This window comes from Gambusia affinis, linkage group LG04 (assembly GCF_019740435.1).
Source record: "Gambusia affinis linkage group LG04, SWU_Gaff_1.0, whole genome shotgun sequence".
Lineage (NCBI taxonomy): Eukaryota > Metazoa > Chordata > Actinopteri > Cyprinodontiformes > Poeciliidae > Gambusia > Gambusia affinis.
Genome location: NC_057871.1, coordinates 58,452 through 81,453, shown reverse-complemented (window position 1 = coordinate 81,453; position 23,002 = coordinate 58,452). Strand labels below are relative to the sequence as shown.

General features: G+C 45.0%; 4 protein-coding genes across 14 annotated transcripts in view; 3 read left to right on the top strand and 1 right to left on the bottom strand.

Moving 5' to 3' along the window:
* Positions 1-7,484, top strand: part of LOC122829977 (serine/arginine-rich splicing factor 7-like) — a 29,124-nt gene extending 21,640 nt beyond the window's left edge. For 4 of the 6 annotated variants that reach the window (XM_044114970.1, XM_044114967.1, XM_044114966.1 and 1 more), the window contains 6 exons: positions 5,724-5,904; positions 5,975-6,154; positions 6,219-6,305; positions 6,371-6,499; positions 6,567-6,611; positions 7,287-7,484. In XM_044114970.1, coding sequence (XP_043970905.1) covers positions 5,724-5,904; positions 5,975-6,154; positions 6,219-6,305; positions 6,371-6,499; positions 6,567-6,611; positions 7,287-7,320 — 656 coding nt within the window. In that variant the 3' untranslated portion in view covers positions 7,321-7,484. Of the gene's footprint in view, positions 1-4,933; positions 5,077-5,723; positions 5,905-5,974; positions 6,155-6,218; positions 6,306-6,370; positions 6,500-6,566; positions 6,728-7,286 lie in introns of those variants that run through there. The other 2 variants (XM_044114974.1, XR_006370464.1) reach the window with 2 other exon arrangements.
* On the bottom strand, positions 205-1,501 carry gemin6 (gem (nuclear organelle) associated protein 6). Its single transcript, XM_044114985.1, has 2 exons — positions 1,136-1,501; positions 205-1,011 (listed from the first exon to the last, which is right to left on the bottom strand). Exons 1-2 carry the CDS (start codon positions 1,267-1,269, stop codon positions 570-572), a joined length of 576 nt encoding a protein of 191 aa, XP_043970920.1. The 5' UTR covers positions 1,270-1,501; the 3' UTR covers positions 205-569.
* Positions 7,485-7,613: 129 nt separating the features above from the next.
* On the top strand, positions 7,614-9,652 carry LOC122829982 (reticulon-3-like). 4 transcript variants are annotated; one of them, XM_044114981.1, is made up of 8 exons: positions 7,614-7,784; positions 8,520-8,670; positions 8,740-8,796; positions 8,864-9,002; positions 9,086-9,155; positions 9,311-9,357; positions 9,445-9,503; positions 9,570-9,652. In XM_044114981.1, the coding sequence occupies exons 1-8, from the start codon at positions 7,724-7,726 to the stop codon at positions 9,616-9,618; spliced, it is 633 nt and encodes a 210-aa protein (XP_043970916.1). In that variant the 5' UTR covers positions 7,614-7,723; the 3' UTR covers positions 9,619-9,652. The 4 variants fall into 4 exon arrangements, with proteins under 4 accessions (XP_043970916.1, XP_043970919.1, XP_043970918.1 ...); XM_044114983.1 differs by having other exon boundaries at positions 7,695-7,784; positions 7,884-8,670; XM_044114982.1 differs by having other exon boundaries at positions 7,770-7,784; positions 7,871-8,670.
* A 731-nt stretch (positions 9,653-10,383) lies between these two features.
* Positions 10,384-22,803, top strand: cdk15 (cyclin-dependent kinase 15). 3 transcript variants are annotated; one of them, XM_044115241.1, is made up of 14 exons: positions 10,384-10,546; positions 11,735-11,875; positions 11,963-12,057; positions 12,262-12,341; positions 12,451-12,545; positions 12,810-12,872; positions 12,941-13,064; positions 15,075-15,195; positions 15,273-15,366; positions 15,468-15,531; positions 15,605-15,653; positions 21,803-21,945; positions 22,140-22,316; positions 22,563-22,802. In XM_044115241.1, exons 1-13 carry the CDS (start codon positions 10,394-10,396, stop codon positions 22,250-22,252), a joined length of 1,335 nt encoding a protein of 444 aa, XP_043971176.1. In that variant the 5' UTR covers positions 10,384-10,393; the 3' UTR covers positions 22,253-22,316; positions 22,563-22,802. The 3 variants fall into 3 exon arrangements, with proteins under 3 accessions (XP_043971176.1, XP_043971175.1, XP_043971174.1); XM_044115240.1 differs by having other exon boundaries at positions 15,033-15,195; XM_044115239.1 differs by having other exon boundaries at positions 15,033-15,195; positions 22,140-22,803.
* The last annotated feature ends 199 nt before the right edge of the window (positions 22,804-23,002 follow it).

The window sequence follows — 23,002 nt, the reverse complement described above, 5'->3', positions numbered from 1 at the left end:
GTAATGAGAGAAGGAGGAAGACATGCGGCAAAGGTCGCCAGGCTGGGAATCGAACCCGCGACGGCCGCGTCGAGGACCAAGGCCTCCTCATGTGGTTTGTGCTTAACCTCAGCCCGGCTGCCAGGAACAGACTTGGAGCCTGGTGTCGGCCACCGGGGGGCGCTGTAAGGAGATTTTATTGTAGGAAAACAAGACAAACTCGGATTAATGGTAGAATGTGATTTAATGGATCAATCAGACCACACTGTCCATGGCCCAGTTCTTGAGAACTTTAACCCCAGCTAGCTGACAGGAGGTCCAGAGAACAAAACCGGAACGGAAAGTCAGTTTGGTTTGAAAGGATTCAAACTAAACTGATTCATGATCAGCTGATTGGAGGAGACCAGCAGGAAGGGGCGGGGCTTCTGCCCTTAGATTTAAAGGGCCATGCCCGTTTCCAGCTGGTTCTGTTCAGGAGCTGGTGATAGATCCAGACTGAGGTTCAGAAACCCGTTTGGTACCAGAGGCTCATGTAAAGCCAGTTAACAGGAACTGGATCCAGACTGAACCAGAACCGCTCTGGATCCGTCTCAATGCCCAGGTGGAATGGGTCCATCTAGACCCGGAGCAATCTCTGGAGCCTGGCTGATCTCCAGAACCGGGTCAGAATCTGGAACCGGGTCGGGCTGGACCCGAAGCAGTCTCTGGACCCGGTCTAGAATGATCTGGTTGGCGCTGCTGCAGTCGTCGGGTCGATATGGGGCCCGGATGGTCAGAACACGGGCGACCCGAAGTTCGTTCCCATCCTCCTCTACCGGAACCCGGTTCTGCTGGAGCCAGCGGCGGACTCCGGACCTCCTCCGGCGACGCTCGTCCGGATCCGGGCCACCAGTCTCCGGAGGTGGGAGGAGGGAGCGGAGCCGCTCCTCCGTGTCCGGGTCCGGTTCCTGCAGAACCTCCACGTGTTCCACGGCGTGACCCAGAACCACCCGGACCGACGCACCGTCCTCCCCGAAACTCACCAGAGCCACACTGGAGACAGAACAGAACAGAACCACATCAGAACCACAAGCTGATTCTGGTTCTGAAGCATTACGTGGGCCGAAAGAACACCCTCAGGTCTGTAGGGTGTGAATAGCGATCACGTGTGTCTCACCTGTGGGACACCGGGTCCACGGTCAGCAGCCAGCCGCGGTGCTCCTCCCGCAGCTTTCCCGCCGTCACTTTCACCTGTCTATGGACGCACTGGAGCCACAACTGCGGACCTGAATGAAGCCAGCTGCACTGCATCACGGTCCTCTGATCAGAACTCGGTCATCAGCCCTCTTTTGAATACCGGTCCCGCTCTGCAGGCGTCCGAAGGAAACACAGCAAACACAAGAGTTCCGCTTTATGCTCCACAAACAGCCGCTGCTGCCCCCTGCAGGCCGGGAACAGAAACAACAGTTAGATTTCCTTTGAGGGGAAAATTAATGTTCAAACTAAAGATTTTAGATGAGGTGCAGCTATTCTACAACTGGACAGGTGAAAAAGAAAAAGATGTCTCTATCATCTCCAAGCTTATAGAGAATAATCTAAAAAATAAAATAAAAATAAGAAAAGTTAAAGTTGCATCTTAATAAAAACTGAAAACTTTCAGATCACTCCAGAAATATTGAAATCAACATTATATTATCTATCAGCATCAGTCATTGCTTCAAAGTATGTGTTCAATTTGTAGATGAAACTTCGTATCCAATATGGCTGCTCCTCACATTACCAGCATGCTGTGGCGAAAACGGGTTTGTATTCCCAGAGTCAAAATCAATGTTACATGCAGAAGCTGCATGTTTCCATGTAGAAGGTAGAATTTAAATGATGCTCGGAAGATGTGAGCAGCCTGAGTGGGAGCGCTGCTCCTCCGTCAAGATGATGATGATGATGATGATGATGTGTTGCAGCAGCAGTTCAGCTCTGCGCACTGGAGATAATCCTTGAAGTAAAAAAAGAAAATAATAGTTTTTGGATTTTTTTTATTATCTAATCCTCTTTACTATTAACACAATTGTGGAGAAAAATGATCTTTTGTGTGAAAACGTCTTGTAGTAGTGAGTCTGTTGTGGGAACAAAGCCTGAACCTGATTGGTCAGTTTGTCTTTTCTGTGAGCTAAAAATCAATGAGGGAGTTTGATCCTCCTGTAGTTCTAAGAGCCGTTTGGATCCCGCCTGAGCTTTTCACAGTGTGCGGTTCTGGTGGGTCGCCGGTTTTATGGTTTAGCGAACCGGTTGGCCGACCGTGACATCTGCCGCTCTTCCTGAGCGTGGCGCTACATCTGCCAGTTAAACAGTTAAATCAGTGGAAATGTTGGCCAAGGAGTAGAAATGAAGCAGACATTGTTGCTTCTCCTCCTCTGGGCGTCTCAGAGCCACCAGAACCTGGGAATCTCCATCCGCCTCCAGGTTTCATGTCTTCCTATTTAGCATAATGTGTGGAAAAATAAATAAAAAAACATCAAAAAGCCTGCCGTTTCAGTGGGCCATGCACATTACGCGCTGTGGTTTAGGTTTGTCCTGGTTTCATGAGCATTGTGCTCTTGCAGGTCAGGAGCAGCGATACTTCAGCACCCTGATGTGGTGAACCTTATGTCTGCTCTAAATGGGTCTGTTTCTCTCAGTATTTTAAACTTTTTACATATAATTTAGATGAAACTGGTTTCCTTTGTTCAGCAGATTGAGGGAAATCAATCCATTCATCAAGTTAAACTTGTGTTTAACTTGATGGTTGTTAGGCCTCCACTCACACCTGCAGCCTGTTGGCTGATCAATCACTCAAATTTTATTTGTATATCATACTTCAGCAACAAGGCCTTTCAAAGTGCCTTGCATAAAAACAAAGTCATGCAACAAAGAATCAATAATCGAAATATTACAATTAGTCAAATGCTGCCGTTCTTAATCAATTATGTTTCAAAGGTCGACTCTGACCAGGTGGGCTTTTAGTCGAGTCTCTGTGTTTCAGCCATTTTGCTGCTTGTCCATGTTTGGTTCTGGTTCTGGATGCAGATTAGAACCGGGACACCTGAGAGTTCTGGAAGGTTGATGCAACAACAGCAGATCGTTAATGTGTTGTGGTGCTGAACTGTTCAGTGATTTATAAACTACCAGCAGTAGTTTAAAGGCTGTGGGAAAAGAAGAAATAAAAAGAATAATCACAAACTGAGTGAGGAAAATAAAACAAATGTCAAATCTTAAGATATTAACATGTTGGTTACAGATTGGCCTTTTCTGATGCTACAACATTTAAACTAAAATAAAATGATTTCACTTTAAAGTGGAGGTGATTTTTAGGATTAAATATATTATAATTTAACTCTTCGTCTCCTTATTATTTTAAAACTTAACTATAGAATAAGTTTCTATATTCATTTTTTATGATTTTGAAACAAATATTTTCTTCTAGATGAGGAGCAGAAAACTGATAGGAGCTGCTGATGAATTTATTGTTACATTTTTGGTTCATAAAGTCACAACATTCATAGTTCATTTTAAAAAGTTCATTTTAGTTTCATTTTTATTTCATTTTTCACATGTAGCATCAGGAATTTTTATGATTTTCTAAATATGCTGTATGTTTGTCCTTCACTTGATCTTTGTTATTATCTCCACTTTATACCAAAACTAACTGTTAGCTGCATAAAACAGATGGTTTTATGGGTAAAAATTATTAGAACATTTTAATCTGTATTTTTTGCTATCTTGGAAATATGGTAAAGTTCAGAGCAAACTGTCTGCTGCCAAAACCAAGAAAAATAAAAAATAAAATCAGTTTTCAAAAGTAAAGTATTGAAATTATGTTGGTTTTGCTGATCATGAGGGATTATATTGATTAATCTGTATTCAACAAGTCGTAACAGAACATATTTCTCCAACAATGACTTACGGAAGCAGAAATACTTTTACTGTACATTTAACAGAATCTGTTCTGTTGTAGTTTTTAGCAGCAGGATGCTAAACAGGGACCAGTCGGCCATTTTGTGTCACAAGCCTGACCCCTGACCCCTGATGTGACTTTGACTGAGTCCACACTTCATAGGGGAGTATGGCGCACTTAGCGCCTGGACCGGGCCTTTATGTGGCTCTGAAGGTTCAGGTCAGAGGTCATCACTTCTCCCAGGTTTCAGGCTGATCTCTGGTTTTTAGTTTTAATAACTGAAGCTGTGTGTTGATTGTTCCTCTTTAGGTCCAAAGATAATAATATCAGCCCAGGTCTTTAGTTCAGCATTCAACCTCCTCAGTATTTAAGCTTCTCATTCAAAAACCTTCCCCTTCCAAACTTGTATGTAACCATGGCAACAAGGTATTGTTTTTGCGAAACAGCAAAAGCCCAAATAATCCCTGAACTCTGAGCTCTAGTCCCAGAGAAGGTGAAAAGGCGACTTCATGGTTGCAGCTCCTTCATAGCAGGTCAGAATGATTTCAGCTGGTCCAAATGGTGCAGCAGAGTTCTGATGAAAACTAAAAACAGAAATTATATTTCTTCTGTTTTAGCTTCCCTTCATCAGCTCCCTGTTAATTAAGATTATAATCTCAGATTCTGCTTGTCACATATAGCGGTCATAATAATCAGATCAGAGATCTGACTGGTCCAGATGTTCCTAGCAGAACCTTCTGGTACCAGACTGCAGGTTCTACTGGTTCTGGAGGTTCCAGCAGTAGAATGGGAGTCAGATCTTTCAGTTTACTGAGTCGACGCCCTGAATACTTAGTAGATCAAAACTTTGCTCTGTGTGAAGCTGATGGTTAAACGAGATGTTTGTCCAGTCGAGCGGCTCCACAGCACCATACACACACATGATAAAATCAGAATTAATGAACTGATTTAAAGTGAACAGAAATTTTAATAAGCAGAGCCATAGCACACACTCCTGGAACTGAACAACACACCGTTCAAATTATAAACTCAATTCAACCAAACTTTTACGCTGAAATCCAACCGGAAAAGACCTGCTTTGTTTCCGGCGCCGGATCAGTGAGCAGCTAGCAGCAGAGCTAACCTGATCGCAGACCGATCAGAACCGTCCGGTGTCAGAATGTCCCGCTTCGGGCGCTACGGAGGAGGTAACCCGCTGTGACTGTCTTCTTAATCGGTACCGGTCCGTAGAACCGTCCGGTACTCTCTCACTGGATAGTTGCGGAGAGTTTTCGCAGCTAGCGAGCTATAAGTAGAGCTAACTGCTAACATTCGGCTGTGACGTCACTATTGTACCTGCTGCACGTGTCATCAGGTGTTATCCGTGGTATTTGTTTCATGTGATCACAGGCGTAGATCAATGGGTTTGATTAAGTGGCGGAAGTTGTTAAATTAGCGGGAAATATACCGGAGTCTGGTTCAGTGAGTAGCCAACAGATGAGAGGATGCTGCCCCCTTGTGGCACACCGGAAATTACAGCAACAAACTGAGAGCAGCTGAGCCCGCCCACCGGCACATACCTTCAGATTTATTATACTGATTTTAATACAGTGTGTTTGACGTTAGTGCAAATTATTATAGCTTTATTACACACTGTGGTTCTAATGCCGGTTCCGATGGCGGTTCTGCTGGCGTTCAATTGGTGGTTCTGTTGACGATTCTGATGGTGGTTCTTTGATGGTCTTGTTGACGCCATGTCTCTGGCCCCTCCTCCATCCGCTTCAGAATGTTCCTGTACTCTGATTGGCTGTTGGAGTTGCTGGCTCCGCCCCCTGACTCTGTCTCCTGTCTGCAGAGTCCAAGGTTTACGTGGGGAACCTGGGAACCGGCGCCGGGAAGGCCGAGCTGGAGCGGGCCTTTGGGTACTACGGGCCTCTCAGAACCGTCTGGATCGCCAGGAACCCGCCGGGCTTTGCCTTTGTGGAATTTGAAGATTCCAGGGATGCCGAGGACGCCGTCCGAGGGCTGGATGGGAAGTGGGTACCGCGACGGAGCATAGGTGAGCCGGGCGCAGCGGCGGACTGACCGGCTGTCGGCGTGTTTCAGGGTGATCTGCGGCAGCCGGGTCCGGGTGGAGCCATCCAACGGGATGCCGCGGCGTTCCCGCTACGAGAGGCCGCCGCCACGGCGACCGTTTGACCCCGACGACAAGTGCTATGAGTGTGGACAGAAAGGCCACTACGCCTACGACTGCCACCGCTACGGCCGCCGCGGCCACCGCAGCAGGTACGCCACCGCCCTGAGGTCACGCCACCCGTCCGCTCTGGTCTCATGATGCGATCCGCTTCAGGTCCCGGTCTAGGTCCCGGTCCCGATCCCGGTCCCGGGGGAGGCGGTATTCCCGGAGCCGGAGTCGCAGCCGGAGTCGAGGGAGGAGGTGAGTTCTGTCAACCTGCCGGTCTGGAACCACAGCGCCGGGCTCTGACCCTGTGATGTCATCAGATCCAGGTCCTCTCCTCGGCGATCCAGGTCCAGCTCACCCAGAAGGTCCAGGTCCGGTTCACCCAGAAGGCTGCGGTCTGGTTCTCCTGGGAGGTCCCGGTCCCGGTCGGTGTCAAAGTGCCGCAGCAGGTGGGTGTGGCTGTTCTGAGCACGCTCAGTGCAGAGTTCCCCTTGACCGACGGTTCTGTCTCTGCAGGTCTGGATCCATGGGCCGGTCTCATTCCGGATCTCGAGCCAGAAGGTGAGACCAGAGGGCAGTTATAGAGGTCATGGAGGTCATGGAGGTCATCAAGGGCGGTCCTGTCCATAGACATGAATTCGTAGATGCCTCATTGAGCGGATCGGCCCGTGCGATACGTGAGAGCGTCCGCCATATTGGATGGGGCGTATCTGCCGGACACATTCTATTTTTAGTTCTTTCACACGTTTTCTCTCTCTCTCTAATATATCTGGGAATCAAAAGCACAATGTTTTTAATTAATAAATCAGATTTTCCATCCTTGTTATATTGGCATTGATAAACGCACACCTTTACATGGATGTATTTATAAACATATTTACATGATTTCATAATTCAATGTGCATTTGCTATTTCAAGATATGAAGAAAAAATTGGTATTTTATTGTTTAGACAATAAACTTTGATCAATGGTCATTTATCAAATATACATATTTGATAAATATATATAGATTCTTTATTTTTTTGGTTCAGGAAAACATTTTTATTATAGTACAACGTCTGTGAAAGAAATTATAACAAACTAAATTATTTTCATGTCATTATATAAACTCATAATACCCAGCACTTCAGACTGACATATTTCACTTACAAAATGCACAAAAAATGAAAAACAACAAAAAGTAAAATACAGATTATCAGCACTGATGAACTTCTGGTTTCTCTCTCTCTCTCCAGTCGCTCGGCCTCCAGGACTCCTGCTGACAACTGACTTCCTGTTTGCTCTCTGATGTTTTGTACGAACTCACTCTGTTGTGTAGCAGCTCTGTGATTATTGATTATTAATTAGTGACTATTGGTTTCTGATCAGCCTGCTTTGGTTCCTCAGCTGTTTACTTCCTGCAATGATCTGTTAATAAAAGTTTATCATTCAAACACGTGTGAGTGTTCAGTCCACCAATCAGGCTGAGTCATGGGACTGAAGCCCCGCCCCCTGAGCCACCAATCAGACTGAGTCATGGGACTGAAGCCCCGCCCCCTGAGCCACCAATCAGACTGAGTCATGGGACTGAAGCCCCGCCCCCTGAGCCACCAATCAGACTGAGTCATGGGACTGAAGCCCCGCCCCCTGAGCTGTTAAAGTGTTCTTGGAGTCTGAGAAGCTGCAGAAGAAGATGGAGGACTCTTCTTCACCCAACCACTCCTCTTCATCACCCATGGAGCTCTTTCAGGCAGGTAAGACACACCTGAACACCTGCTCCTATGTGGTTGCCATGGAGACTAGCTGTGTTCAGTGAGCTGATTGGCTGTCACTAATCCAGTCTGTATGCCCAGTTATAGCCAGTTAAACCAGTACAGAACCTTAAACTGAGCCAAATCCAGGGTAGAACTCTGCAGAACCTCAGTCTGCAACAGAACCGAGCTACCGCTTGCTTCAGAACCCAAACAGAACCTCCAACTGGACCTCGGACCTGCTAATCTGCTGCGTAGCGTCGGTCACCTGATCGGATCAGCGCTGAGAACAGAAGCAGGTTGTTCCCGACCCACCAGGTCCTGGAGGTTCTGGTAGATCCAATTAGCTTCCTGGCGGTCGGTGGGACCACATCTCTGTCTTGGTTCTGCAGTTCTTCATGGAGACGTCATTGATGCCAAGTGCAGTCCCCAGAGAGGAGATGGGTCAGAACCAGTCCATCAGCCTGGGTCTGATTAGCAGGTGGAAGAAGAATTATAGTTCTGCTGGTTCTGGACTCATTCAGAACCAGTTTTCAGAAACGACTCCAACCTGGACTGCAGTCAGGATGGGATCCTATTCGGGTTCTGCCTGGAAGACACCATGTTCTGGATTTATGTGTTTGGAGATGAAACTGGGTAATACTGGATCAGAACCGGACAGGATCTGAAGCTCTAGGTTCCGATCTGATCAGAACCAGGTCCTACCCATAATGCCTCATGTTCTGCTGATCTCGCCAGCCCTGCAGCTCATCTATTGGAGGGAACCCAGAAAGTCCTTGGCGGCGTTTGTCTCATCTCTGATGGTCCTTGTTGCCATGGCGACGCTGTCGGTCATCAGCGTCGTGTCCTACCTGTTGCTGGCCTTTCTCTGCGTCACCATCACCTTCAGGTGGGTGGAGTTCAGTTGACAGAAATGATGTCACAGTGATGTCATGACGACTCTGCTTCCTGCCGCCAGGGTTTATAAATCCGTGATCCAGGCGGTCCAAAAGTCCCACGAAGGTCACCCCTTCAGGTAGGCCACAGAACCGCCTGGCCTCTGGGCTCCCTGACCTTTAACCCCATCCCTCATCCTCTGCAAGGTCTCTGCTGGACCGGGACATCTCCGTTTCCTCGGAGTCGGCCCGGCAGCTGGCCGATTGGTGCCGGAACCGCCTGAACTGGCTGAGCGTCCAGACCAGGAGGCTGCTGCTGGTGGAGGACCTGGTGGACTCGCTGAAGGTCAGCGGGCAGGATCCAGTCCGGTCAGAGGGCAGGATCCGGTTCGGTGGCCCGGTCTCAGCTGGGTTCTGGTTCTGTTGCAGATGGCGGCCATCATGTGGCTGATGACATACGTCGGTGCGTTGTTCAATGGCGTCACCATTCTGATCCTGGGTGAGTGGTTCTGGTTCTGGTCCATCTGCTGATCAACTCGTACTGTAATACCCACAGTCACCACTAGAGGCACTGACTCGCTCCTCCACCCACTGGCTCCACCCTGTTATCCTAATATGGTCGTTCCTCAGTTCTCATTATTGTTCTGTTTGCAGCCGATGTCGTTTTCTTCACCGCGCCGCCGATCTACCAGAAGAAGAAGGTACACCACCTTCCTCTTCTTCCTCCTCTTCTTCCTCCTCCACCCTCCAGCGGAACCGACCCGGTTCTCTGTTCTCTGTGATTTCAGACCCAGATCGATCGGCAGCTGGTTCTGCTTCAGTCCAAACTGGAGAAGGTTCTGCTGAGGTGAGTCCGCTCTCTGTCGCCTGGTTACCGTTTCCATGGTGATACCTGACGGTGTCGCCGCCGCAGGCTGCAGGACCGGCTGCCTGGAGCTGTGAGGAGGAGCAAAGCGGAGTGAACCCGAGATCAGCCCGGTTCCGGCTCAATAAAGAGTTCTGATAAATAAACTGCTGTGCCGTTTTTATTCAGATTTGCAGAACCAAGAAAAACCGCAGAAACCATTTCAGAACCAGAACCAATACTTAGTCTCAGCTGGTCCAGTCCTAGTCATCAGATTTATTAATCTCTGCACATCTGACCAGTCGGGTCCACAGTAAAGTACCTGGTCTGGACTGGTTCTGGTTCTGATCAGACAACCTACCCATCGTCTAACCCCTAACCCGCTGCAGCTGGAGAGACAGAAACAGAACCAGATGGAGTCAGCCCAGAGTCCTGAAGCCCCAAAGCTGCAGAGCAGCTCTGCTGCAGCCTGAGCCCGACCCAACAGAAGGTTCTGGTTCTGATAAAGTGCTTAGTCCGGGCTGTGGTCTCACTGCTTCCCCTGAAGAACCTCCAGCTGATAAGGGGTCAGAAAAGAACAAGTGCGGTTCTGACCCGGCTGATCCGGTCCACTTCAGGCTTTAGGAAGTCATGCTGAGCTCTGCTGGGACCAGAGCGGCCAGCAGGGGGCAGCAGATCCCTGCGCCTCAGTCTGAATGGAGACTGTTGTTCCCAGAGACCAGGATGGAGGGTGAGGGGGTCATGGGACCTGAAGGGGGGGCTGGGGGGGGGTCATGGGACCTGAAGGGGGGGCTGGGGGGGGGTCATGGGACCTGTAGGGGGGGGGGTCATGGGATGAGTTTGCTTCTCCTGATCCTTGTGAGTCTTGAGGAGGAAGAAGCAGCAGAGGAAAGATGGAGGAGTTTTCCCGCTGCGTGACGGAGGCCGGCGGCTGGCTGAGGAGCTGCTGCTGCTGCCAGGAGGAGGAGGAGGAAGATGAAGGACCAGAGGAGGAGGAGGAACATCCCAGGAGCTGCACGAACTGGACCTCCATCCCGCCTTCTGTGGTACCGGTCCAGATCCTCCACATGCTTCACATGAAATACTAGCTTCCTCACCCCAAAGGTTCTGGTTCTGTTGGGCCTCAGAAACTTTGGTGTCACTAAACACCATCACAAACAGGTGATGTTAAAGGTGGATGCATTGTTTAAAGGGGGATGCTTTGTTTAAAGGTAATGTAATTTGATCTTTATAGCACATTTTCAAAGGGCTTTACATGAATTAGAAGGAAATACAAAGAAAACAACAAACCAAAAAGATCAAAGTATTAAGAGTTAGAATAAATAGTCCATAATTTATAAACTAGTCGGAGTTTCTCTGGATTCTTGTTCTGATGAAACTAAATGTTGGTTTTCCATGTTTGATCCGTGATCTGGGATGTTAAGTGGATGGTACTTTCTATGTTTGTTCTAGATTCATAAACTAACAGGACTTTTTCTAGGTCTTGCTTCAATATTAAAAATATAAAGCTGAATGTTGGTCTAAGGGAATAATTACTCCACAGTTTATAAAAGTAGTAAATTAAACCCAGACAGACAGGGCAAAGAAATGACCAGCAAAAGGCAGTGATGGCAGGGAGCCTCTGTGGCCAGGAGATGTTTGCAGTGACCAGTTCTTACAGTCTCTGAGATGGTGCTATTATCCAAGAGAAGTCCTTGGAGATTGTATGAATGTCATCAGAAGGGGAGAGGAGATATGTTCACATATCTCCCAGGATTTGAGATTTGAGATATCCAGCCAGTCAAGGCTAACAGGGGAGCCAGTTCAGATACAGAGAGCTTTAGGTCGGGTAGATTGAAATTTTTTATCGGTCCTAAAGTCTCACCGATACATCTCTGTTAATTCCAATCATCCAAATTAGTGTGGTCGTTCCACTGAACCGAAACGAGCAACTTCTCCAGGATCGATTTGTTCCTGCTAGAGTTTTAGTCTGCAGCTGGACTACCATTCTCAGCAAGAATCACATCCAACTTGCATCTCTGTCCCACAGCATGTCAGTCTGAGTGTTCGCTAGTCAGCAGTTTAAGGTGGAACCATTGATTCAAGGTGCCGTTTAAGGTGGAAGGTTCTTATCAACTCGATGTATAAGCTTTTTTTCCTCATGTTGGGTACCTGGGTTGTCCTAAAGCTGTGTTGTACCTGTCCAGCTGTAAGGTGCCCTCTGTCCTGCGTGTAAACTCTGTCTCTGTGTTCAGGTGGAACATGAAGCTCCTGGCCCGTCTGGGCCTCAGCCTTACTGGTTCCACACGCTGCAGGTCCGACGGCTCAGGATTCCAAGAGGACGAAGCAACAGTGACCCACTAAGAGCAGCGACTGCGCAGGAAGTCTTCACCTGGGTTAGCTGATGATGTCATGACATGTGTGATGTAAAGACCGCATCATGTTCTTCAGAAACTGAAGCTTGACGTTTGCGCTGTGCTCAGAAAGCCGGTCTGGAGTTCGGAGCGGCCCAGTCGTACCTGAGTCTGGAGAAGCTGGGAGAAGGAGCTTTCGCCTCCGTCTACAAGGGTATAAGCAGGTCAGATGGTCCATATATGATGACATCACAGAGTAAAAACACAAATAACTTGTTTTAAAAAAAAATCATACATTGTGATTTGCGGATTATTTTTTAGTCTCTTGCAGTAGTAGACATGCACCTGAGACGACAATTTCAGACCTCCATGATTTCTAAGTTGGAGAAAATCATGGAGGTCTCGTTGCGCCTGGTTTTTCTGTTTAGGATCAACGGCCAGCTGGTGGCTCTGAAGGTGATCCGTATGAAGACAGACGAGGGGATCCCGTTCACCGCCATCAGAGAAGGTGATCAATGAGAACCGTCCACCACCCACCTATTTGTGTCTGCACTCACCTGTATGTGTGTGTGTGCGTGTGCGTGTGTGTGTGCGTGCGTGTGTGTGTGCACGCACAGCCTCTCTCTTAAAGCATCTGAAACACGCCAACATTGTCCTCCTGCATGACATCATCCACACCAGAGAGACGCTCACCTTCGTCTTTGAATATGTGGTGAGGAAGGCCTTCTGTCTTACGCAGCAGTTCCCAGTCTGACCTGAGGTGGCGCTGCAGATACAATATCAGTCAGGCCTTGTTGATTTGAGCTAAATGTTTAGAGCTGGCAGCAAATGTTTGTGATGTTTCGGGATCTCCAGCAGCTCTGATTCACTGACTCGGTATTTGTCTGTTAGTGTAGTAGCTGCTGTCTTCCTGCAGGGGGCAGTGCAGCTCGCAGTGCTAGATTGAAGCATTCTGATTCTTGTGTTGCTGCTGCAGCAGACAGATCTGGCCCAGTACATGACGCAGCACCCCGGAGGACTTCATTCGCACAACGTGCGGGTATGTGCACAACCAGCAGGGGGCGCTGCAGGAACAGCATGTTGCACTGATGCTGTTCTTCCATGCAGATCTTCATGTTCCAGCTGCTGCGCGCCCTCAGCTACATCCACAGTCGCAGGATCCTTCACCGAGACCTGAAGCCCCACAACCTGCTCATCAGCTACCTGGGAGAACTCAAGGTGGCGGACTTCGGTGAGGAGCGCCCCCTATAGACTGACAGGCTTTACACTCTAAAAAATTTAAATTCTGGTACTTGTTTTATCTAACTGTTTTATGTGCAAATTACTTTGTGAAATTCAGTTTTCATGCTGAACATAAGCGCGTTTTTGTTGTATTTACATAACAACAAAATACGCTAACTGTCAATTAAACATCATCCTGTCACTTTAAATCTAATGAGTATTTATGCAAATTAACGTTGTCCCTAGTTGCTTTCTGTATTGCATCATCACGCCAACTGTATTTGGGTAGCAGCACTCCATACTGCTTTTGGTGTCAAAAAACAGTTTCGGTGTTATTTTTTATTTTATTTTATTTATTTATGTTTTTTTCACCAAACCCGGATGAAGTCCTGCTAGCATGAACTGTAAAAATTAGAGTAAAAATTGAGTCTGAGCTGAAATATACCAAAAATAATTAAAATAATAAAAAACAAAATGAACCTTAATCTTAATTTGTGGATTCTGGGGACGTTTTCTGCTCTGCAGTTCTTCTCTATGCTGCGGTGAAAAGAGTCATGTGAAAGTAAGCTAGGTTTGCCCAATTACTGTGATGACGCAATACGGAAAGCAACTGGGGACAATATTTATTTGCATAAATAGCTACTAGATTTAAAGTGACAGGATTAGGTTTGATTAACCTGCTCAGCCTGAGTTGTTTTAACACGTTATGTAAAAACAATGAAACACGTTTCTGTTCAGCATAAAAACTAAATTTTAAATATTAATCTGAACATAGAACAAGCATCAAGTTTAATTTCTTGGAGTATAGTGTGACGTTTTGAATAAAAATGCCTGATCTCATAATCTATTTAAATTAAGTCGATGCAAAAAGTGAAGCATTTGAAAGCAGTGAGTACTGATGAATGTAAAGGGTTAACGTTACTCAAAGTTTTTAATATTTGTTCGACTGATTGTTGAAAAATAAATATGCAAACAGCTAAACAAATTTATCAAGTTATTTTAGATTTGTAAAACTTAAATTGCACAACTTCATTTATTTTTATATGTTGCAATAACTGATTCTGTTGAGCCGATTACAGTAAGATTTGGCCAGCGAGGTTTCCCACAATGCATCGGGCCACCAACAGCCGCAACTAAACCACTTTTTATTTGTCTCAAAAATTAGCTTTAAGATGTTTAAGTCTAAAACAAAAACGCAAAATCTTCATCTACGCAGTCAGTTCACCATGAATGAGGCGCTTATTAAATAGTTTAAACTTTAATATTTGAATTCACAAAACTGCACCATGAGTGAAATTGATTATTATTTTTGGGATTATTTATTTGCTGTTCTGCGGTTAATTGTGTTTGTTTTACTGAAGGAAACTGAAGCGACAGTTTCTGATATACCATCTTTAACTTTTAAAAATATATTTTAGTGAGTTAGATTTGTCTAATTAATCCAATGAAACAGAAATAATTTCACTGTTTCCATTGATTAACTTAGTTATGTCAACTGGTTCCACTAAACCAGGGGCCCCCACAGTGGCCCCTGAGGGCCTCCTGCATGTTTTAGTCTCTTCCTGGTTTAATGCACCTGGACCCAATGATGGATCTTTAGAGGCCTAAGAAGAATTTTGACCTGCTGAAAAGGTTGTTACGACCAGCAGGGAGAGAATAAAACATGCAATCGGCCCTCAGGGACCCACTTTGGAGGCCCCTGATCTAAACCCTCATTATAACTTAATGTTGAACAAACTGACGTCTATAAATTTAACTTCAGCATTAAGTTAAATAAAGTTATGCCTAAAGTGTCCCTAAACTCATTTTACTGACCTGAGTTTATTTGTTTTTACTTGAATAATTTTGTTGAAAATAAATATGAAACACTTTACATTTTATGAGCCCATTGACATAACTTGGTTAAGTAAATTCAACATTTCATTTCTTACAGTGTAGCACAGAATATTTAGTTTTTTCACTTTTAGAAAAAGCACAGGTCTCTGCTGTGCTTTTAACCCTGAGAGACTCCATGGTGCAGGGCTGGCCCGGTCCAAGTCCATTCCTGCCCAGAACTTCTCCTCAGAGGTGGTGACGCTGTGCTATCGCCCCCCCGACGTTCTGATGGGATCCATCCACTATTCTACGGCCCTGGACATGTGGTGAGTGCTGCTGCTGGCCGCCGCTGGGCCACCCGCCGCTGCCACCTCATCACTAAAGGTTGCTTTGCTTGAATCAGGGGGGCGGGCTGCATCTTCATAGAGATGCTGCAGGGAGCGCCAGCGTTCGCAGGAGGTTCTGATGAGCTGGAGCAGCTGCAGAACATCTGGACGGTCAGTTCTACGAGTTCTGATCGGGTCTGGATCCAGTTCTGATCAGGTCCACCTTAAAGGCTTTGGTTTTGTTGCGGCCGTGTGTTGGTGGTCTTCTGCAGGTTCTGGGCGTCCCGTCAGAGGACAGCTGGCCCGGGGTCAGTCTGCTGCCTAATTACACACCAGGTGAGCTCACCTGTCCACGTTCACATGCTGAAGGTACGTAGCACATTGACTTATGTTTCTGTTGTCATCTTAGAGCGCTTCATTCACTGCAGGCCGAAGCTTTTTAGAGATGTCTGGAAAAGGTAAGCTAAACCAAGATAAGGTCATTTTATTTATACAGCAGATTTTCAGCAACAAGGCAATTCAAAGTGGTTTAAATTAATTAGAAGGAAATACAAACAAAACAACAAACCAAAGGAAAGAGCAAAAGAAGAGAAAGTATAAAACTACATATTGTTTCCCCATGCTTAAGAATAAGTAGTCCGTAATTTATAAACTAGCAGAGGATTTCTATGGATTCTTGTTCTGATAATGTTGAGCTAAGGTAGCAAGGTGAGTTCCTCTGGATTCTAAGTTTGTTCAAATTCCTTTTCTGGGTTGCAAGTACTACAAGTACACGATAATGTATAATTTGTAAGCTAGAAGTATTTTTTCTGGAAAAACTAATAGAAGTTTCTCTGCATAATGATCTAAAAAGTATAATATTGGTCTAATCAATACTTCTGAAATACTGGGGCCGCCCACAGACATGAATATGTAGACGCCCCATTGACGCCCCTGAGTCCTACGTTACGTCGCCGCCATCTTGCGTGTGGCAGTAGAGCGATCGGAGCTCTAAGTTGTGTGCTGTGTGGACTTGTTACAACCGTTTTACTATATAAACTGGATTCCTTGGCATTACCTTTCACATGTAAGGATGAAAGAGCTGAATTACTTGACTTTTCAGCCAGAAACTCGCTTCTAAACTACCGAGAAATATTTCCTATGTAGCTAAACTGGCCCAAAGGAACCACTGATTGTTAGCATAGCTAATATTTTCATACTGTTTTCTAATGAGAGCTGGTGAGAAACCGCTGCTGGAGGGGAAGTGCATTAAAGACCAGTATAAATAATGACATTTGTGTTTTAGTGCACACTTTTATTTGTTCACGTTTTTTGTATTTTTAAGTGAAACATTTCAATGTGAAGTATTAGTGTTTTAACACAACTTATGTAATGAAATAAAAACAATTTACTCTGTTAGATTGCTTTTCACTCTTGTTTATGCCGTCCATAGCAGAGTTTACATGTCATACTGTAATAAATATATTTTCCAGAAAAACAGTAAGACAAAAATATGTAGCTAATGTTTGATAATGACTAATTTATCAAAGTTTACTGTCTTTACAGTAAAATATCCAAAAATAAAAGAAAATAATTTATTTTCTTCAGAATCATTTCTATCAAATGAAAATATTCTGCTCTTTATTCAGAAGTCCCCTAAAACAGGGGTGGGCAGTCCTGGTCCTGGAGGTCCGGTCTCCTGGAGGTCCGGAGGTCCTGGTCCTGGAGGTCCGGAGGTCCGGTCTCCTGGAGGTCCGGAGGTCCGGTCTCCTGGAGGTCCGGAGGTCCGGTCTCCTGGAGGTCCGGTCTCCTGGAGGTCCGGAGGTCCGGTCTCCTGGAGGTCCGGAGGTCCGGTCTCCTGGAGGTCCGGAGGTCCGGTCTCCTGGAGGTCCGGTCTCCTGGAGGTCCGGTCTCCTGGAGGTCCGGTCTCCTGGAGGTCCGGTCTCCTGGAGAACCCGACTGCACTGAGGAGGAGATTCAGCTGTTGGACCAGGGAGACCCTAAGAGCTGCGGGACAGCGGCCCTCCAGGACCAGGACTGCCCTAAAACAATTAAATAGTCACATCAAAGGTTGGAAACTCGGTCTTTAGTTATTTCTTTGATTACCAAATAAATTTGTGTGTGTGAGAAAATGTGTCAATGTCAGGAATTAACTTAAAATACTTTGTAGAACGGCACTTTGTGAAATTCGGTCCATTTAATTGGCTCCTGGCAGATAGGCCACATTCAACATGGCGGACGCTGCGGTGAGGCGTCTGCATAGTCATGTCCCCCCCCCTCACCCCAGTGGGCGGGGCGAAGTGTCAGGTGGGCGCGAGAAGCAGGACTTTATAAATGTTAATTCACGCTTAACTGATAAACCAGCCTCTGGTCACTAGGTGGCAGCAGCGTTCAAACTAATCAACTGTTTAAGCCAGTAGAAGTAGCTGGAGAAATATATTTACCGTCATAGAAGAGAGATGAAGTTTGACAGTGAACAGAAAAACGGCAGCAGAGGTCAGTAAAGCACGTATGACAGTTTTATGGTGAGGCTAAGAGATTTAAATTTTCAAATACAAGAATGCAGTCATAATACTACGAGAACCAAGTCGCATTAGCAGAATAGTTTAAATATTGGCAGAATAAAGACACAATATTGCCGGAAGAAAGTCCGGCAGTATATTTTAGCTGTCATCCACATGCAACTAAGAAGCTGATGGAGTGACGAGTAACGTGACCCGCGCAGGAAGTCTGGTTCTTTCTATTAAATAAAAAGTTGTTTAAACAATTGTTTCAAAGTTCTGGGGTTGAAAATTAGTTTCTGACGTGCTAAAACATTGAGTATTTACTCATTTGTTAAACTAGTACCAACTATAACCTTACAAGACTCAGTAATTCGCAATGTAGCGTAGAATGGTGAAAAGTTATAAAATTACAACTTTATTCTCGTCCAAATTTACTCGTATTTAAAACAAATGAAAAACTCAGAGCCTGGCTCTTATACTCCATCAAAAGCAAGTAAGTGTAACTCAGAAAAAGGCCAGGAAATGGACAAAACTTATATTTTTATTGCTAATGCAAAATGTTTCTCTTTTCATCTCTTCTCATCTGACAAGATGAAATATAAGCAATGTTTTTTACCCAATAAATATTTATTCACTTAATACTGAAAAAACATTTAGTATTATGAATACTTAATGTTTAACTAATTTTGGAAATTATTTTGAGACTTGAAACAATAAAACAGTTTTGATAATAAGGTCGTACAATGCTGGAGCCAGTCAAATTATTAAATATTAACAGATTCACAATAGTATTTCAATTTTGGGGGGGCATGAAAAAAATTATGATCCCCAGAGGCGGATGGCAGAAAATAGTTGAGAAACTCTGGGTTAAATAGTGAGGACTTAATTTTAAAAAGTAATAAAATAAACTAAACCAGGGGAGCCCAAACTTTTTGAGACCAACTTTTCTTTCACCAGCCAACTGAGACCTTCGACACGGAGATATAAAAATGATAAATTAAACTCTTTTGACTTATTTTATATCCATCAGTTACAGCAGAAACATTAAAGTGATAAAAACCTGATGCAGTTTCTTCCTCAGTGAGATTCTGACACTGGGAGCAGGTTACTGGTTTCTCAGTCAGTTCTGGCAGATCTGAACTTTGACCTCAACATGAGAAACTTCAGACTGACAGCAGGAACCACGGAGCTGTTGGCTTAAAGCTCATCTTGTGAAGTTTCCAGAGGAATCAGCTCAGATGTTGGACTGGATTTGATTTCAATGTCATTTGTGAATGTTGCTCCTCATTTCCATCAGCGGAGCTAGAAAGGTTATCATTTTGGAGAAAGTCTCATCAACATCAATATTTCCACTAAATAAGAGACAAAAATTAATATGATGTTTGATGGAGGAAAATCCTCTCAGACTCTGAGCTCAACGCCAGACAGCAGCAAGCCAGTTTTAAAACTATTTAACATTTCATTTAATTTCACATAATTATTACAGTAGAAGCCATTTGTTTGTTATTGAATGAAATATATTTGTCATATTTTTGTAAATGACTTGTACTCGCAGACGAACGAGGTCATTAGTCCAGGTTTGTTGTTTATTGAACGTTCAGAAACTCCAGCAGCTGATCAGCTCAAAACCATGAGGACCTTTTCACTCGCTGTCGTTTAGTTGCCGTGGCAACCGCCTGCGCTCCACAAGTCGGGCAGAGATTACGTTAAAAACATAACATTCAGTCCGTTACGACATTAGGTTTTCAGGCTTGATATTTGTTTTATGATTATTAATAAGCCGATGAGCCAATTTAAACTCCTGCTCTGATTGTCAGTCAGTCTTTGAGTCCCTTTTTTGTTTAGGAAATGAAACTGAAATGCGCAGAATTGGGCAACACCTTATTGAAACAATAATTACTGTGATTATTATTTTTGTTGGGTCATTAATTTGAACATATTTTATTGATTTTTTTTAACTTTAATAAAGTTACAAACATTTTGAAACTTGATGATCAGAGGACGTGCTGATCTCAGCGTCCTGGTGACGTTCACTTTGTCACCTACTGCTGAGATCAACTCAAAACCTTCCGCAATCGACCGATCAATCGATATTGACATATTGAACACCTCTGAACTAGACAGACAGGACAAGGAATAGATGCATCAGGGAAGTATGCACATGTAGCTACATTAAGATAAGACAAAGACATGAGTGAAAGTGTATCTGTTTGCTGTTTTTGCGTGTTGCATGTGTACAAACATGAAACCATGCAGCTCGGTCTCCCAGGCAACAGTCTGATATGATGGTGTTATCTAGGAGCAAGTCCTTGGGAGCGCTCTGCTCCACAGTCACATGGATGATTTTAGAAAGCAGTGAGGAGAGCAGGGGGCTCATGTTCACATATCTTCCAGGAGATTTGAGATATCCAGCCAGTCAAGGCTAACAGGGGAGCCAGTTCAGATACAGAGAGCTTTAGGTCGGGTAGATTGAAATTTTTTATCTGTCCTAAAGTCTCACCGATACATCTCTGTTAATTCCAATCATCCAAATTAGTGTGGTCGTTCCACTGAACCGAAACGAGCAACTTCTCCAGGATCGATTTGTTCCTGCTAGAGAGTTTTAGTCTGCAGCTGGACTACCATTCTCAGCAAGAATCACATCCAATTTGCATCTCTGTCCCACAGCATGTCAGTCTGAGTGTTCGCTAGTCGGCACAAATTTGTTGACATGCCAGGTACCCGCCAACTCCAAACAGAAATCCTGTTGTCATGAATAAATCCAAGATGAATCTCTCTGGGTGTGTCCACGTAGGACAGGAGGGCTCTCCTGTGCCCAGTCTTCTTCTCAAGAAAATTTGATCAATTACATTGAGACAGCAGCTGACCAGATCCATAGTTTGTAGATTCGGAGGATGTGCAAAGAAAGGCTCCAAAAACAGAGAGAAAAAGACAGGACAAAAACAAGAGGCAGGGCAGCAAGGGAGCAGAGGAAAAATGTGTTCACCTCCACCAAGAGCTAGAGAGAAAAAAAGAGACTAAGCTGAAATCTAAGATTTAGCAGCTAAAGTGTTTAACAGTGTTTAATCGCCACTGGCTGCCTGTGTATACTTGTTAGGGTTTGGGGGCGTGGCCAGGGGCCCAGGCGATGGAGTAGGTGAGAGGACGGGGACACCCTGGACAGGGGTCTGGGCCTTCACAGATAAAGACGGGACAATGCAGCATGTTAGGGCTAATTTAGAGGGACCATGGTGGGAAGAAGCTGGAGTACCTGGGAAAACGCGGCATTCTGGGAGACAATATGCCAACTCCCCTGATGTGCTGCCTGCTTTAGGCGTAAACATCCCAAATGGACCTGGATGAGAATAGTGCTAAGCTGCTAAATAAAAGCTAACAGGCTGCACAGTGGTAAATCAAATCAAATCAAATTTTATTAGTAGCACATTTCAGCAGCAAGGCATTTCAAAGAGCTTCACATCAAATCAAAACAAAAACACAGAGTGACGCAACATAGAATCAACAATCAAAACAGAACATCAAGTCAGATTCCATCAATAAATTAGTAATTGATTATGTTTCTAATAAAACTCTAAACAAGTGGGGTTTTAGTCCAGATTTAAAGGAAATCAGTGTTTCAGCTGTTTTACAGTTTTCTGGAAGTTTGTTCCAGATTTGTGGTGCATAGATGCTGAATGCTGCTTCTCCTCGTTTGGTTCTGGTTCTGGGGATGCAGAGCAGAACCAGAACCAGAACCTGAGAGGTTCTGGAAGGTTGATACAACAGCAGCACTGGTAGCACTGTTGCCTTGCAGCAAGAAGGTCCTGGGTTCGATTCCCGGCACGGGGTCTTTCTGCATGTTCTCCCTGTGCATGCTGGGTTCTCTCCGGTTCTCCGGCTTCCTCCCACAGTCCAGGAACATGAGTGTCAGGTTAATTGCTCTCTTGAAAGTCTTCCTAGGTGTGTGTGTGTGTGTGTGTGTGTGTGTCCTGTCTGTCTCTGTGTTGCCCTGCGACAGGCTGGCGACCTGTCCAGGTGACCCCGCTTCTCGCCACTGACAGCTGGAGGCACCATCACCTCCTGACCCCATGAGGGACCAGGGTGTAAGAAAACATGCGTCCTGCTCAGTCTCTGCTCCTCTGCATCAGGTTGGATCAGCTCTCCTGTAGGACTGATGACCTGGTCCAGAAGATGCTCAGGCTGGTTCCGACAGAACGGATTTCAGCCCAGGAGGCTTTGCAGCATCCATATTTTAGCACGCTTCCTGCTCCCATCATGCACCTCAGAGACTGTAAGAACACCACCTGCTAAAAAAGCTACAAAAAAATTCTTTCCAGATGAATGTGTAATACAATATAGAACCATGGTGCAGAGATTTCATATTCAGATTTACTAAATGCAGACACTATAAGCATCAGCATCACATTTTATACACAGAAGAAAATCCAAATTACTTGAATGAAAGTAAAATTTGCTGTTTTTCAGCTGTGTCCATCTTCAAAGTTCCTGGCGTTCGCCTGGAGACAGAGTTCAGAGACATCTTGAACCCCGGACGGAAACTGAAGTCAGCCCGGCTTCCTGCCGCCGGCTGTTGGTGATCAAACCACAAATCAGATCAACTCGACCTGACAAGACGAGGAAAGGGGCAAACCAACCCCTTAGGTAGACGGATTCATAAACTAGGGATGGATTTCTGATGCACTGGTCCAGGGCAGCTGCAGCTATGATGCAGTGGAGTCCTCTGGACTTGATCAACACTGCAGAATGTTTTGCAGAGAACCTAAATAAAACGTTGAGCGTCTCAGCGGGTGTGGTCCTGCCTGAATCAACATGAATCCAGAGACTCTTTCTGCTCCTCCAGAAACAGGTTCTGGTCCACAGGGCGTAACCGTTTCTGTTTTGTTTCAGGTTACAACACGTCTCCATCTGTCTGCTTCAGGCTCTCAGAGCGTTACCTGGAAGGAAATCCACCAGTCAGGTTCTGTTGGAGGAGAGGAGCTGCTCTGTGAAACTCACTTCTGCCTGACCATTGATGTTGTGACCAAGAGCCAGAAGCTGCAACTGCTGAGATGTTTATACATTTATGTATATTTGTTTTGTACATTTGATTTCCAAAGAAATTAAAAGAAAAACATCCAGACCTCTGGAAATCTGCTGAAGCCTGTTGTTCCCTTTTTCACCTGGACTGCTGGTTTTCATCCTGTTGAAGGTTTTACAACCCTAACTTTAAAATGGTTATTATTATTATTATTATTATTATTATTATTATTATTATTATTATTATTATTATTATTATTATTAATAATAATAATAATTTATTTTTCTTTTTTTACTTTAATAATTTAGAA

Bases quoted from the DNA above. Each gene is read 5' to 3' on its own strand.
- LOC122829982 (XM_044114981.1), top strand. From the start codon at position 7,724: ATGGAGGACTCTTCTTCACCCAACCACTCCTCTTCATCACCCATGGAG. The intron at 7,785-8,519 runs GTAAGACACACC...TGATCTCGCCAG, and splicing joins CATGGAGCTCTTTCAGGCAG to CCCTGCAGCTCATCTATTGG. The intron at 9,156-9,310 runs GTGAGTGGTTCT...TTCTGTTTGCAG, and splicing joins CGTCACCATTCTGATCCTGG to CCGATGTCGTTTTCTTCACC.
- cdk15 (XM_044115239.1), top strand. From the start codon at position 10,394: ATGGAGGAGTTTTCCCGCTGCGTGACGGAGGCCGGCGGCTGGCTGAGG. The intron at 13,065-15,032 runs GTGAGGAGCGCC...GAAAAAGCACAG, and splicing joins ACTCAAGGTGGCGGACTTCG to GTCTCTGCTGTGCTTTTAAC. The intron at 15,196-15,272 runs GTGAGTGCTGCT...TGCTTGAATCAG, and splicing joins TCTACGGCCCTGGACATGTG to GGGGGCGGGCTGCATCTTCA.
- gemin6 (XM_044114985.1), bottom strand. From the start codon at position 1,269: ATGCAGTGCAGCTGGCTTCATTCAGGTCCGCAGTTGTGGCTCCAGTGC. The intron at 1,012-1,135 runs GTGAGACACACG...TTCTGTCTCCAG, and splicing joins GTGGACCCGGTGTCCCACAG to TGTGGCTCTGGTGAGTTTCG.